Raw genomic sequence first — 15116 nt, 5'->3', positions numbered from 1 at the left:
GTGGATGATAATATGACTAATCATTTTATAAGGCCCTGCTAGGTGAAATCCTTAACAGTTTCCGGGCCAACACTAGATGGGGATAAGCTTCAGTGTCTCAAGGGAATACAAATTCTCTGAGATCAACATCTCAGGTAAGTATCTTGACTTACTTATTGCAATCACATATCAACTGGATGGCCTTCCTGGGAAAATCAAGAGAGTACAATAAAAGAGAGATTGTATTAAAAAGCTAGAATCAATAAAACAGTGTGCTATTATACAGTGGAATCAATATATCAAAAGAACAGAATAGAGAGCTCAAAAACAAACCCTTACTTTGTTTGACAGAGTTGATACTACACATTAATGCATTGAAACCATCAATAAACAATGCCAGTATCCATATGAAAATAATGAAAAGGATAAAAGTTAAAATGAATCCCTAAGTTATATCATCCGAGAAAATATCTTCCATATGTATTAACTAACAACTTACCCTGAAATACAAAATGTAAGCTTTTAGAAAAAAATACAGGAGAATCTTTATGACTTTAAGAATCCCTTAAGTAAGAAAACAGCATAAACCATAAAAGAAAAAATGAAAAATCTAATACACTAAATTAAATTTCTAATACACTAAATTTGAAACTTTAATTCAAAGATGTATATACACACAAGACAAGCCACACACTGGGAGAAGTTATCTACAACACACATACCTGACGAAACATTAAAAACCAGACTCATAAAGCCAATAAAAGGACAAACAGCCCAACAGAAAAAGAAAGCTAAAGGCCAAAATATCCGAAAGGATGATTTCCTTGTAATCAGCAAATTAAAATCACAACTGCATATCCACCAGAGAGGCAAAAATTTTAAAGCTGATAATATCAATGTTGCTAATGATGGCAGACAACACATCACACTCTACTGAGAATAAACATTTTGAAACAACTATTTTGGCAAGGGCCACATTTAGTGAAGGAAAATATGCACTTTTCTAAGACCTAGAATTTTACTCGCAGGCAGATACCTCTGAGAAATTCTGGTGCATATACAGGAAGAAATATATACAAAATATCCATTACTGTATTGTTTGATCTACAATCAATCAATTAAAAAATACCATAATTGCAACTTGGTATAAAAATACCATGGATAGGGTGTATGTGTGTGCTTTCTCTCTCAAATAAATAAATAAAATCTTTAAAAAAATAGCATGACTGTCACTTAAACTGTTAAATATTAAACACGTACATATACTATTTATATTTTTAAAAATTAAAAGGAACAAGTAGGTATTTTATAATTATTAATGTGGATAAAAAAATCTTGCTATAACCTATAAAAGAGTTCCACATTCCACATGGTATCCTTGTTTTATTAAAAGGGAGGGTAGAAGTGATGAGGCGACTGAAAAAATTTTTGTTGAAACGGGTAACCAATGATTAATTTTTTTTTACATGATCAAAATGAAATACAGCAATAGGCCAAATCCATTATTCTAAGTATGGTAAGCAGTATAGCAGATGCCCTTCTTACCCAGGTTTCTTTCTGATGAGAGTCTATAAATAATAGATGTGTGGCCGTAAGATAGAGTGTTCCTGTTAGTGACTTGTTGCTGGTACTGAATCGGTCAAGTAATTTCACTTGTTCAACCTAAAAAAAAAAAAAAAAAGTTATTTTTCATTTCAAAAGTAATGCAAATTCTTTATTATTATTCTTTTAAATGGTATATTTAAATCCTGGGATAACATTTTCCTCTTTCTATTAAAAAACATGAGTTTATTTAATGTTGAACATTAAAGTTCATGTATCTTGGGGAGTATATAAACCACAAGTAACACAAGTACTATTTAGAGTTATAAATACAACCAATAAAGGAACTCTGTAAAAAAAACAACATAAATATTAAGGAGAACGGGAAGGAGACCCACGGTATAAACAAACAAATGGTTTTCATATCCAAGAGTCCATATATATTTTTTATTTCAATATTATTTAGTTAACATATAGTACAATATTGATTTCTGGAGAAAATTCTGTAATGATCGCTTACTTATTAACACCCAGTGCTCATCACAAGTGCCTTCTTTAATATCCACCACCCATCTACCCCATTCCCCACCCACCGCCCTCCTGTTCATTCTCTATTGTTAAGAGTCTCTTATGGCTGGTTTCTCTCTCTACTTTTCTTTTCCCCTTCCCATATGTCCATCTGTTTTCTTTCTTAAATTCCACATATGAGTGAGGTCATATGGTATTTGTCTTTCTCTGACTGACTTATTTCACTTGGCATAATACCCTCTAGCTCCATCCACATCATTGCAATTGGCAAGATTTCACACACATCACCTTCTTTATCCATTCATCAGTTGATGGACACTTGGGTTCTCTCCATAGTTTAGCTATTGTTGATAATTCTGCTATAAACATTTAGGATGCTTGTACCCCCTTTGAATCTGTATTTTTTAATCCTTTGGGTAAATACCTAATAGTGAATTTGCTGGATCATAGGGTAGTTCTATTTTTAACTTTTTGAGTAATCTCCATATTGTTTTCCATCCTATTCTCCAGGCTGCATCAGTTTGCATGCTGTTTTTTGAGGAGCCTCCATACTGTTCTCCAGGCTACACCAATTTGCATTCCCACCAATGTGCAAGAGAGAATTCCCCTTTCTCCATATTCTCATCAAATCTTGTTTCTTGTGTTAATTTTAGCCATGCTGACAGATGCAAGAGTCCATACATTTAAGTTGGCAAAACAAGTAATAAATATATAAGGTTATTATCTAGCATCATGGAGTAAACTACCAGAAAAATTAAATCAACAGTTAAATGGTTGCAAACTCCAACTTAATCTCTATATTCTCCTCACCACTCCACCCAAGACATTGTTTTGTGGTCTGCTCTATGCTTTTACTCATACCATTCTCCCTTCCTAAAATGGTCTCTTCTGCTTAGCTAAGTGCTAAGTAAGCATTCTCTGGGGCTCACTGATACCCTATCTCCTAACTGGAATCCTTTCTCAGAAAACTGACTGACTTACTTAAATGTCTCAGTTTTGGGATCCCTGGTTGGCGCAGCGGTTTGGCGCCTGCCTTTGGCCCAGGGCGCGATCCTGGAGACCCGGGATCGAATCCCACATCGGGCTCCTGGTGCATGGAGCCTGCTTCTCCCTCTGCCTCTGTGTGTGTGTGTGTGTGTGTGTGTGTGTGTGTGTGACTATCATAAATAAAAAAAAAAGTCTCAGTTTCATTGTTCCTTCTGGCTCTGAATTCCCTATCACAGATTATATCACATGTTGCCTCTGTGTCCTGTAGTGGCTGAGGCAGTAAGGTACCTAGTACTCCTTTATTAATAAACACACATACACACACACAGAGCTGCCACTGGAGAGTGGGGTTAGAGTTGGCCACTACTACTGTGGGGTTAGAGTTGGTCACTCCTACTGTGTAGGAGACTACTGTTTTGAAAACATAGTTATTTATTGCTGTACATTCTTTTTGGAAGGGGGGAAAAAAGGTAAAACAACCATTTCCCACTAAAAAATTTTAATCCTGGGCAGCCCCGGTGGCGCAGCGGTTTAGCGCCGCCTGCAGCCTAGGGTGTGATCCTGGAGACCCTGGATTGAGTCCCACGTCAGGCTCCCTGCATGGAGCCTGCTTCTCCCTCTGCCTGTGTCTCTGCTTCTCTGTCTCTATGAATAAATAAATAAGTAATCTTAAAAAAAATAAATAAAATTTTTAATCCATAGCCATAACAGGAGGTTGCAGATAGTTCTTTAACTTCTATGTCTAACAATTATCTCACTAATTCTGTACTTTTCCCCCACATATATTTCCTTTTCCCTTACTAAAATTGAAGAAACAAATGCCCCTAATTATGAAATTATGATTTCCACAATAATAACTACCACGTAAAAAGCTAATTAGCTCCCTTTGAAGAAATTTAATTCCAAAAGTTTTTTTTCTTTTAACAGCAGCTGTTCAAATAAGTTAAAATTTAACTGTAAAATTGAAATACCTGTTGTTGACACAAAATTTTATTTGTATGGGTAAGGCAATGAACTGAGTTTTAACATTTTCTTCTGGAAACTTAGATACGATCTAATTTATACAGCTCAGATCTGACAGTTGATTTGACATGTAAAAGCTATCAGATAATTATACACACTATCCTTTAAGACAATAGGAAAAGACTATATGAAGATTTCTCTTGGAGATCTGCATTTATTTCATTGTTTAGGACCATTTCTTCCTTTTAAAACATAACTCAATTATATAACTCACATTGAATTAAAATTTAAAATTTTTAAAACAATGAAATCAACTACTGTTTACTCTCCTTCAATTGTGCTAGACTTAGTTGTAAGGACACTACAGCCAACCAACAGTAATACCGTAATATAAACCTCACCTGCCTTATCTCCAAAGCAATTAAAGCAAAGTGTTAATGTTTCTAAAGAGAATTAATGAATACATATAGAAATAAAGGTTACTACAAAGTATTAACCCTACTCAAGCAATTAATGCCAATATCATTTTGCAGCACTTCACATATTACTCAAAAAATTAAAAAAAAAAAAAAAGGATATTGGTAAGTAATTTAAAGGGAGTAGGAGCTGATGTCATTACTACTTATTTAACTGAACAGTTTTTTTTATTTCTAAGTCCATATGAAGTTTAATCTGTGGACTTTCAAAAGATCATAAATATTTCTTATTAATCATATATTATGTATTAATCATCATAAATAATTTCTTTTTTAAGACTTTATTTATCCACAGAGACAGAGAGACAGAGAGAGAGAGAGAGAGAGAGAGATTGAGAGGCACAGACACAGGCAGAGAGAGAAGCAGGCACTATGAAGAGAGCCTGACATGGGACTCGATCCAGGGTCTCCAGGATCACGCCCTGGGCTGCAGGCGGCGTTAAACCGCTGCGCTACCGCGGCTGCCCCATAAATAATTTCTTGACAAAGCACAAATTCTCTACATGCACTTATCTACATGCAAAACAATCACACTACTTTCATTTGGATTTTAACTCTCTTTGGTCCATCTCCTATTTGTTACCCTTCTTCCTCAGGGGCCCCATTCTCTATAGGCAGCTTATCCACTGTCATTATTTTAACCTGTATGTGAATGACTCTCCAAACTAAATGCCCAACTCTGAGCTCTCCTGAGTTCATATTGCCTGCTATACATATAACGACTACAATCATTCCTGACATAGTACTCAAGTCTCATTATATACGGAGTACTTTGGTAAGTGCTTAACATACAGTATTTCTTTTAATTTTCACAATTCCTATCTAGTTAAGTACTATTAATCTCTGCATAGAAACTGAGACTTAGAGAAGTTAGTTAAATGTCCCAACACCAAAGCTAGAAACAGTAAGTGGAACAGCAGAGTAATAACCCTATGTCATAGGTCTGATTCCTTCCCACCATGCTATACTGCTCTACTTGGATGTCTTAAGACTCATGTTAAGCATACTGAAAATGAAATGGATCTTTCCTCACTCCTCACAAATAGGTTCCTAATCCTGTATTTCTGATGTGAATTAATATAGGACTCCATCCTCATCTAGTCACCCACATTAGAAATTCAGGAATCATCCTATGACTTCCTCTTGACTCCCAATATTCTTTTTTTAAAAAGATTTTATTTATTTATTCATGAGAGACACAAAGAGAGGCAGAGACACAGGCAGAGGGAGAAGCAGGCTCTATGCAGGGAGCCTGATGTGGGACTCGATCCCAGAACCCCAGGATCACACCTTGAGCCAAAGGCAGACGCTCAATTGCTGAGCTACCCAGGTGTCCCAACTCCCAATATTCAATTAAATCACCAATTCCTACCAATTTTATAGCCTAAATATTTTAAAAATCTGCACCTTTCACTACTGTTAGAGTAGTTTCTACATTATAAAACATCTGTTCATGTCCATCTCTCCCACTAAAGCTATGACATACCCCAGGGCAAGAACTGTCTCTTATTTATGTCTGACTACCTGATGACTAGTATAGCATCTGATACAATAAGTATTTGTTGGACTAGGGTGATCAGCCATAGACACATTTTCCACAGGATGAAAACAGAAGATGCCCACAGTTTACCAGTGGTCTCTTTTGCTGACATCACCCAAGAGATTTATTATATAAAATTCTACTTTGTAACATTATACTGTCCTTCATTTCTCTCTGCCACTTCTTCCTTACATAAAGGGTAAACAGTAAACAGTCATTCAGTAATTTACAAATAGATGAACTTAAAATAAGTAGAAAAATTACTAATAGTGTACAGTTATAGATCAGCTTTTTTGTTTTTAAAGCCACATGTGGACACTCAGTCTGCTATTCCCACCCCAACACCCAATTAAGTCACTCTTCCTCTAGAACTGCCTAACACTACACAGTTCTTTTGGGCTTGTCATCTATCAAGATTGGAAATTCAGGTTAAAAATACTCTCCCTAACACTCTAACCCTATTCCTTGATTCTCCCTAATTTCTATATCCAAAATTAACTTGAGATTCCATTTATTAAATCTTTAATTCTTCTTACCTACATAAAAGTCCCAAAGTCTAGCTGTTCATCTGAATCACCTCTGAAACTGCATAAATACAAATCTTAAGCCCTACTCAATTTCACTCAGTCGTCTCAGCAGACAGGACACCAAGAATCTGAATTTTTAAGAAGCTCACCAGGTCATTTTTATGCAAATAGTATTCCTTCTAACTTTAATTAATTAAAATTAATTAAATTCCAAATTAATCCCTCTTGCTTTTTTTTTTTTTTTTTAAGATTTTATTTATTTATTCATGAGAGACACACACACACACAGAGAGGCAGAAACACAGGCAGAGGGAGAAGCAGGCTCCATGCAGGAAGCCCAATGTAAGACTCAATCCCGGGTCTCCAGAATCACACCCTGGGCTGAAGCTGGCGCTAAACCGCTGAGCCACCCGGGCTGTCCCCCTCTTGCTCTTAACTCTTAACCAGGCTAGGTTCCTTCTCTATCTTTATGCTCTTTTCCTGAATATTTAAGGTCCCAGCTTGTATCCTCCCACTTTTTAAAAGAGCTTCTTATAACTTATGGCCCTTTAAAATATACAACCACATTATTGGCATATGCATACACCCTCCCACACACACACATCTTTGAAGAACATCCACATAACTATACATTTTCAGAAAGAGTTTACTAATTCACTCCATAAAAATTCACTGGCTATCAACTAACCAAATTGTCTGGGTCTCACTTTCTTTATCTGTGAAATAAGGACAACAATCTCTTCCTTGAAAGCTGCAGTAAGACTGGATAAGACATGTAGGTACTTTACCCCAAGTTTGCTTGACAAACAGTAAGCAATAAAATGCTCATGTTTGCAAAAATGACTGTTAGTAAGTTAGTAACCTGATGAGGTAAGTTGAGCCCTGACAGTCCTCTGTATTAAACTAATGCCAAGTTCAAATGGAGAAAGGAAGGAGAAGGCACACGGACTTTAAAAGCAAATTCAAGGAATGTCTGGGTGGCTCAGTGGTTGAGCATCTGCCTCTGGCTCAGACTGTGATCCTGGGGTCCCGGGAGGGCTCCTCGCAGGAAGCCTGCTTCGTCCTCCGCCTATGTGTCTCTGCCTCTCTCTGTGTGTCTCTCATGAATAAATAAATAAAATCTTAAAAAAAAAAAAAAGCAAATTCAATATTCTAATGTGTGATAGAGCTGGAAAAACCTGTTTTTTCTAATATAATACTAGAAGCAAAGCTCAGCAAAATTTTTCTTAATACACAGAAAATACAGAATTCCCAATAGAAGAGCTAGAACACAAAAGGGGAGAGGCAATAACATTTGGTGAAAAAGAAACACCTGCTAGGGTAGAGCATCTGCATTGTAGATAAAAGGATACAGAGGACTTTTAAGCACAGTAGCCCATGACCAGATATGGTTTTTAAGAAGATCTTTCCAATGATAATGTGGAGAAAATGTTGAGTAAAGAAGACACAGGAGGTGAGTAACCAGGTAAAAAGCTAATAATCTAGGAGTGCCTGGGAGAGATGTGATAAGAGCCTGGATTAAGCTGCCATAGACAGGTTAAAGAGGAAGCCTATCTTGAGATGACAAAACCAAGCCCATCTTGAGATGACAAAACCTATGTGAGAAGGAAGGAAAAACAGAGGCTAGCTGCCATTCAGTAGGATAAAGTATAAAAGGCAATGTAAGTCTGAGAGAAAAGAGACTATATAAGACTTTAATAAATTGAGGATTATTACCATAGTAATCATATTCAAGAAAACATAATAGAAAACTCATTACATGATTGCTTCAATATGCCACTGTTATATGGATATGACTGATAATAAAAGTAATCTGAACATTATTCCAAAACATTTATTTATTTGGCACTTTAGGTTCTGGAGAAACTTTAGGTTCTGAGAAAATTTACTGATTATTCTGTTCTAAACTGAAAATCCTAAGATAAATGTAAAAAAAAACAAAGGAAAATAGGTCTTTTTCTTTGCTAAAATTATCAGCATACAAATTTCAAACCAGAGACTTAGTCAACTTCTAAGCGCCAACTGCTGCCTCATATTTCCCTTTCACACCAAGGTATAGAGTATTTTACAGATGTTGCTACAGATTTTTCCATGTGTTCCTGGAAATGTTTTAAGCAGGTATTTAGAAAGCAATCACAACTCTTTCAGGTCATGGACACTGACGCATTACAGAAAGAGTGTCAAGACCCTTTAATTCTAGGTATTACCAGAGCCCCCCCCACCCCCAGAAAAAAAAAGAATGGGGAAGAAGTAAAAGGTTTCGGGAAAAGAAGAAACAGAGTAGGGAGAACAGAACTGCAGTGTGGTCACTATGGTAAGGATGGGAAATGCCAACATATTACTTTGAGGGCCATTTAGTTGAATTGTTGCCAACCTTGGGCCTGCACTAAAGGTACCCTAATGGTCTCTCAACAGAAGTTCATATTTCAGCTGATAACAAAGCTAGAAATGAAAAACACAGGAAATCACGCATACTCAGCATTTATATCCAGAAAATTCAGACACCAAGTAGACTCTGGGACAAGAAAGGACCAATGCCCCATCCTCAACCAAAGCTCTGCAGCTAACAGTTATATTTGACAACTACATGACAAGGGCTACTGAAGCAGAAAACACACGGTCAGGGCTTCTCTGATTTGCTGTGAGCAACCCCTATAACAAGACACCCATTCAGGACTCTTAGTACCATTATTCCACACTCCATAGCATGGATCTCTTTCAAAAAGAAAGAGCATCAAGTTGCCTTTGCGAAGGGGAAGGTAAACCTCAAAAGGGCAGAGATTTTAATCTTTCTTTGTTCATGTATTTCCAAGTTCTACAACAGCGTCTGGCTGCATAAATCATCAAACAAAACAGATCATAAATCCAAGGACATTTTTCAGTCTTCTCTCACTTTGCTTTTCTGCAGCATTGGCACAGGTGACTTTCCATGAATGGCTTCCTGTCTCACTCAGTAAAAGCCAAGATTTCACATTAGCCTGCAAAGGCTTGCCCCTGTTTCCAACTTTTCATTTCCTACTGTGCTCTCTCCTTCACTCACTCTCCTCTAGCCACACTGGTCTTCTTGCTAGTTTTTACTAACCAGGTATGACCAGCATAGGGATGTTGCCCCTGCTGTGCCTTCTGTTGAGACTCTCCCAGCCACCCCTCCCCAACCCCTACTGCTGTGAAGATGGCTTGCTCCCTCACCACTTTCACTCTCTACTCAAGTATCATGAGTAAGGGCTCCCCAAACTACCACATTGACAGCTGTTCTCCCCCAACCTCACCCTGGCACCCCCCATAGCACTCCCATCTACTGTATTATGTATTTGGCTTATTAACTTTGTTTACTGTCATGTCTCCCCCAACTAGAAAAGATGTTTTGGAATGGCAGGGGCTTTTGTCTGGAAACTACCATTTCCCCAGTACCTAGAATAATACCAGGCCCTAAAAAAGGAGAGAGAAGAGGAAGAAGGAGCAAAGAAGGAAGTTAGAATAGGGAAGCCTTCTTTTCTTGTGATTCGTCTCTTCCCATTTTATCCCTAACACTCTTTCTCTGACTCCTCTTCCTCTGCTTGCCCCTTGTAAGTACTCCTGGGGCTCTAACATTCACTCTTCTCCACCACAGAGCCTCTACATGTACCTTGCACAAAATCATCCAGAAAATACCGTGATTACATCAATAGATTACTCCCAAATCTATTCTTCTGGACCACACCTTTTCCCTAACCCTACACCTTCCTAATCAGCTACCTACTGGACAAAATCCTACCACCTCAGTTCTTCTCCTCCATCCCCTGCCTTTCTTCCAGTCCCAATAACACTGACTTACCTCACTATTCAAATCTCTTTATTTTAAAAATATTTTATTTATTTATGTGAGCAAAAAAGAGTGTGCAGAGGGAGGGGGCACAGAAGGAGAGGGAGAAGCAAGCTCCCCAGTGAACAGGGAGCCCAGATCACACAGGGTTCGATCCCAGTACCCTGGGATCATGACCTGAGCTTAAGGCAGACACTTAACTGGCTAAGTCACCCAGGCACCACTCAAATCTCTTGATTAGACAATTACTCTGAGGAGAGGAGTGTTATGGTTAAGAGAATAAGACTAGTATCAGAAAGATCAGGATTCAAGTTCCCAGCTCCACCTCTTCCTTAATAGAACTATCTGTTTGAGTCAGGACACATTATTTAGTTTCTGCAAATTTCAGTCTTCTCACTTGTATAATGGGATAATATTAATAAGTCAAAATAGTGCTTTACGTGAGGAAAAGCACTCAGATACTCCCCACAATCTACTGGCTCTTATTCTTAGTTTGCACCTCTTTCCCTCTTTGTAACTGATTACACATACTTGTATACATACACATGACCGCACATCCTAATGACAAAAATGAGTAGCAGCTAGGCATTTTGCAATAATTCAACTTGAGCCCCAATGGGGTCAGATTTTCATGGGACATTCCATTCTTTAACAAACTCTATAAAGCAGTCTACCATATATAGTTTAGGAAAACATTCTTCCATTACATTCTGTAAAGTTCCATTCACAAACAGCACATCATTCGACATCAACAGATGATGTCAGCCAAAGCACTAGAGCCTGGCAGGGAAAGGAGAAAGACTGCATAAAGAAGAACTGTCTCTGCATATTTCCCATTGTTTCTTGGCAAGACTACCTCATTATGGAAAAATTAGAGCTCAAAGTGATAGGCAGAGCCTGGAAATAGTCTTTTGGAAATTCAAATTCAGTCTTGACATCTTTGGCGATGCTATACAGTTAGTAAACCAAATATGACCAATTAGGATGGTGTATCTGCTCCTGAATTTTATAACTATAAAGTCATTTAATCAGTACTCAGCTAAAACAGTTTATCTTATAAACCTCAGGTTCATAAACAATAAAAAAACCCCACAATGATCATAAACAATACAAAAATAATACCACATAAATATTTACTTACGTCAAGAAGAGGTTTGGGGAGGAAAAAAAGCTCTCAGAATTATTATTAGGATTCATTTCTGAATATTAATACATTTTAACAATTAGATTAAAACCAGAGAAGTAATGAAAAAAAATTATGACAAACCTTGGTTTAAATCTTAACTCTAGGGACACCTGGGTGGCTCAGTGGTTGAGCATCTGCCTTTGGCTCAGGGCGTGATCCCAGGGTCCCAGGTTGCACCCCACATCAGGCTCCCTGCATGGAGCCTGCTTCTCTGAACTCTGCCTGTGTTTCTGCCTCTCTCTCTCCATGTCTCTCAAGAATAAATAAATAAAATCTTAAAAAAAAACAAAAAAACACCTTAACTCTAAGGGCGCTTGGGTGGCTTAGTGAGTTAAGCATCTGCCTTTGGGTTAGGTCATGACCCCAGCCAGGGTCCTGGGATCAAACGCCACCCCCCCCCCCACAGTTGGGCCCCTTGCTCAGTGGGAAGTCTGCTTCTCCCTCTCTCTCTGCCCTTCTCCCCACTGTGTGCTCACTCATTTTCTCGCTCTATCTCAAATAAACTTTTTTTTATTAAAAAAAAACTTCAATCCACCCCTCATGAGATAATTTGCAGATTATTTCAGCTCTCCAAGCCTATTTCCTTCTCATCTGCAAATGCTGATAATATACCCAACTGCAAGGTTATTTAAGAAATTAGTGACAATTTTGTATAGATTAGCATAATTGTGAAATTTTAAGTATTGTAAAGTAATACTGCACAGTTGGCTACACTGACATAGAGTTCTTAGGAAATATAATCATTACTTTTCAAATAAACCTGTCTCAACACAGAACAAACCAATAGTTACACAGGATACTCTACAGTCAATTTTTTATCATAGTGACTAAACTGTATAGTTCACAACAGCTAAGTAAAGTTAAAGCAACTCATTTTTAGTGTTGAAATACAAGCATCTTTGCAGTAAATTAACTACATCCAAGTTAGGTTATGCAAAGTAGTATAATTATGCAATAGGCTATATTCATGTTAATCTTTTAAAAAGTCATAATTTTATTGTTTAAAGATGTTATTTATTCATTCATGACAGAGAGAGAGAGAGAGGGAGAGAGAGAGAGAGAGATACAGACACAGGCAGAGGGAGAAGCAGGCTCCATGCAGGGAGCCTGACGCGGAACTTGATCCCGGGTCTCCAGGATCACACCCTGGGCTGAAGGTGGCGCTAAACCGCTGGGCCACTGGGGCTGCCCAAAAGTCATAATTTTAGAAAATATTATAGTTCGCACAATTATCAGAACGTACAGTGAAGTCCAAGTCTATTATGCTCACTGCTCTATAGCCAGTGCTGGTCTGTGCCTAGCACATAACTGGGACCTAGTAAGTATCAGTTTAATTGCAGCCTACCTACAGCCACTTAGGATTATTCCAGAGTACTGGTGGTCCTATGTTAGAAGAATAACTCAAAGTACACAACTTGAAAAGTAATTTTAATAGAAAATTATTCAGAAATTTCCTGCTCCTTAAAAAGTCATAAAAGGACCTTACTAAACCATCAGGACAGGCCCATTGTGAAAAGCTACTATGGTAATACACATTTGGAACCTCCCAATCAGGACAAAAATCTGGTCTGATGCATCTTCTAGGCCGCTCTTCCACCTCTGCATTTTCTACTAGTTGGGTTATTTACTTAACTGCCCTTCCATTTTCAAACTTAAAGTGTCAGCAGCTTGAATTATACAGTTAATTTAACATTCTCTTAAAAACAAAAAAAAAGGACATTTTTAAAACAAGGATTAGTTTTTAGCATCTTCAATTTTATTATAGTATGTGCAGTGTCATAAACAAGTTCTAACAAAAAAATCCGCGGCACCTTAAAAAGGCTTGTGAAACATTTTAATGAGTAGACCTCAAATTCTCCATGGAACAAACGGGGATAACGTATGTCTGCTTTTTTTTTTTTTTTCTTTTCTAAATTAAGGGTGACTTTAGGATTCGTGGCAACTGAGAGATGGTTTCAGCAAGACCTGAAGAGTCAAGATTCACAGTGGGTCCTCTTCCGGAGTCTGCTAGGCTCCGGGCGATCCCAACATCGTGTTATTCGATTCTTCTTGATTTATGTTTTTCTCCCTCCCTCAAATTTGAGGCCGAACTTAACTGTTGGTAACGTAATTCGGCAATATTTTGACGCCACTTCCCTCGGTTTCAACATTTGTAATGGAGTTATACGAACGCTTGTTCGTCCTTAGAAATCAGTGCCTTTTGCAGGCAAAAATTAAGCATGAGATTTAACAAGATTAAGCGAAAAAGCGTTGCGTCAGACACTTTACGGTGTGGGATGCCGCGCTCTCCTTGTCCCTAACCCCTCTCAACTACTGACACGGACAAGGAAGTGCTGAGCCCTGAGCCGGCGGGCCCCGTTCAAACCACCGGGCGCCGAGACCGAGGCTGACCTACCTCGGCGCCTCCAAAACTCGCATCAAGGCTGTCACGCGGGACAGTGCAACGTGAACAAGGAAAAGCTTACACAGTATCAGGTGCTAATCTGAGCGCTCGGCCGTTTTCCGGTCTTGGGGCGGCGAAAGCAGCCGGAGGAGCCTGAGAGCAGCCGGAGCTAAAGCAGCCCCAATTCTGCCCAAGAAGGTGCAGCGCTCAGAGGGCAGCGACCAGTTTCATGGGACTCGACCTCCAGCAGCCCAAATCACCCACATCCCAACACCGGGCCCGGAAGCGAGGCTCCCGCAGGTCCCCACCCGGGCCCGAACTGCCCCGGCCCTCCCGGACAGGGCCCCGCAGGCCCGCAGCCCCGGTCCAGCCAGCCGAGCTCCCGTCGCCTCCCAGCCCTGCCGGGTCACGCCACGGCGAGCGGCGGGCTACCTTGGTCGTACGGATGTGCTCCATCCCCAGGACGAGTCCGCCGGCGACGGGGCTCACAGGCGTACCATGGAGCGGGAGAACCGGGGCGGGTACACCGACCCGGGCACAGCAGACACCGCCAGCCAGCCAGCGCCGCGGCCCCTTAGCCCGCCCTCCCCGCCCGGCAGCGTCGACCGCGCAGGCGCCGTCTCCTAGAAACACTTCCTCAAACCGGCGGCCGCGGAGGCAGCGGAAACCCGCGGGGCAGAGGGTCCTGCGAGGGAGAGCGGCGTCCAGTTTTTCCCGGGCCGCCGTCGATCCTAGAGCGCCCCCTGCTTGTGGAGGCTCGCCATCACCACTTCTCCCCCCACAGCAAGAATCTTTTCTAAGGATGATCAGATACATTTCCTGCAGCCTTATTTGAAACAATCAGAATTCCCAGTACTACATACACACTAGTTATCCATTAAAAAAAAAATCATGGAGCAAATCTTTTTTTTTTTGGAGCAAATCTTAAATAAATAAATAAATAAATAAATAAATAAATAGATAAATAAATAAATGTTCAATGGGAAAACATTTTTTTATGCAGTAGATCCTAACAAGTAAAAGCTGAGCAAACGGAAAAATCATCAACCTTTCCTAGATTTGCAAGAGAACCGAGGTCACAGAGCAAACTGCTACCCCCAGAATTAGAGAGGAGTCAGGCAAATACAGAGAATCACGACTTAAGGGAATACAAACCCACAAGCAGCAACTTTACTGGGCACCGGTGCTGGGCAGTTTCTTTTA

At 39.4% G+C, this 15116-nt stretch overlaps 1 protein-coding gene across 2 annotated transcripts in view; it reads right to left on the bottom strand.

The window, feature by feature from the left end:
• MTMR6 (myotubularin related protein 6) overlaps window positions 1–14543 on the bottom strand; it is a 38715-nt gene extending 24172 nt beyond the window's left edge. The window contains exons 1-2 of one of the 2 annotated variants that reach the window (XM_077868370.1): window positions 14346–14543; window positions 1525–1641 (exon numbers count right to left, since the gene is read on the bottom strand). In XM_077868370.1, the coding sequence (XP_077724496.1) occupies window positions 1525–1641; window positions 14346–14369 (141 nt within the window). In that variant the 5' untranslated portion in view covers window positions 14370–14543. The remainder of the gene's footprint in view (window positions 1–1524; window positions 1642–14345) is intronic. The other variant, XM_077868369.1, reaches the window with a different exon arrangement.
• Between the last annotated feature and the right edge of the window lie 573 nt (window positions 14544–15116).

The sequence above is a fragment of the Canis aureus genome, chromosome 24, assembly GCF_053574225.1.
Source record: "Canis aureus isolate CA01 chromosome 24, VMU_Caureus_v.1.0, whole genome shotgun sequence".
In the NCBI taxonomy this organism is placed as follows: Eukaryota; Metazoa; Chordata; class Mammalia; order Carnivora; family Canidae; genus Canis; species Canis aureus.
The sequence above is the reverse complement of the archived record's forward strand: the minus strand, read 5'-3'. Positions and strand labels throughout refer to the sequence as shown.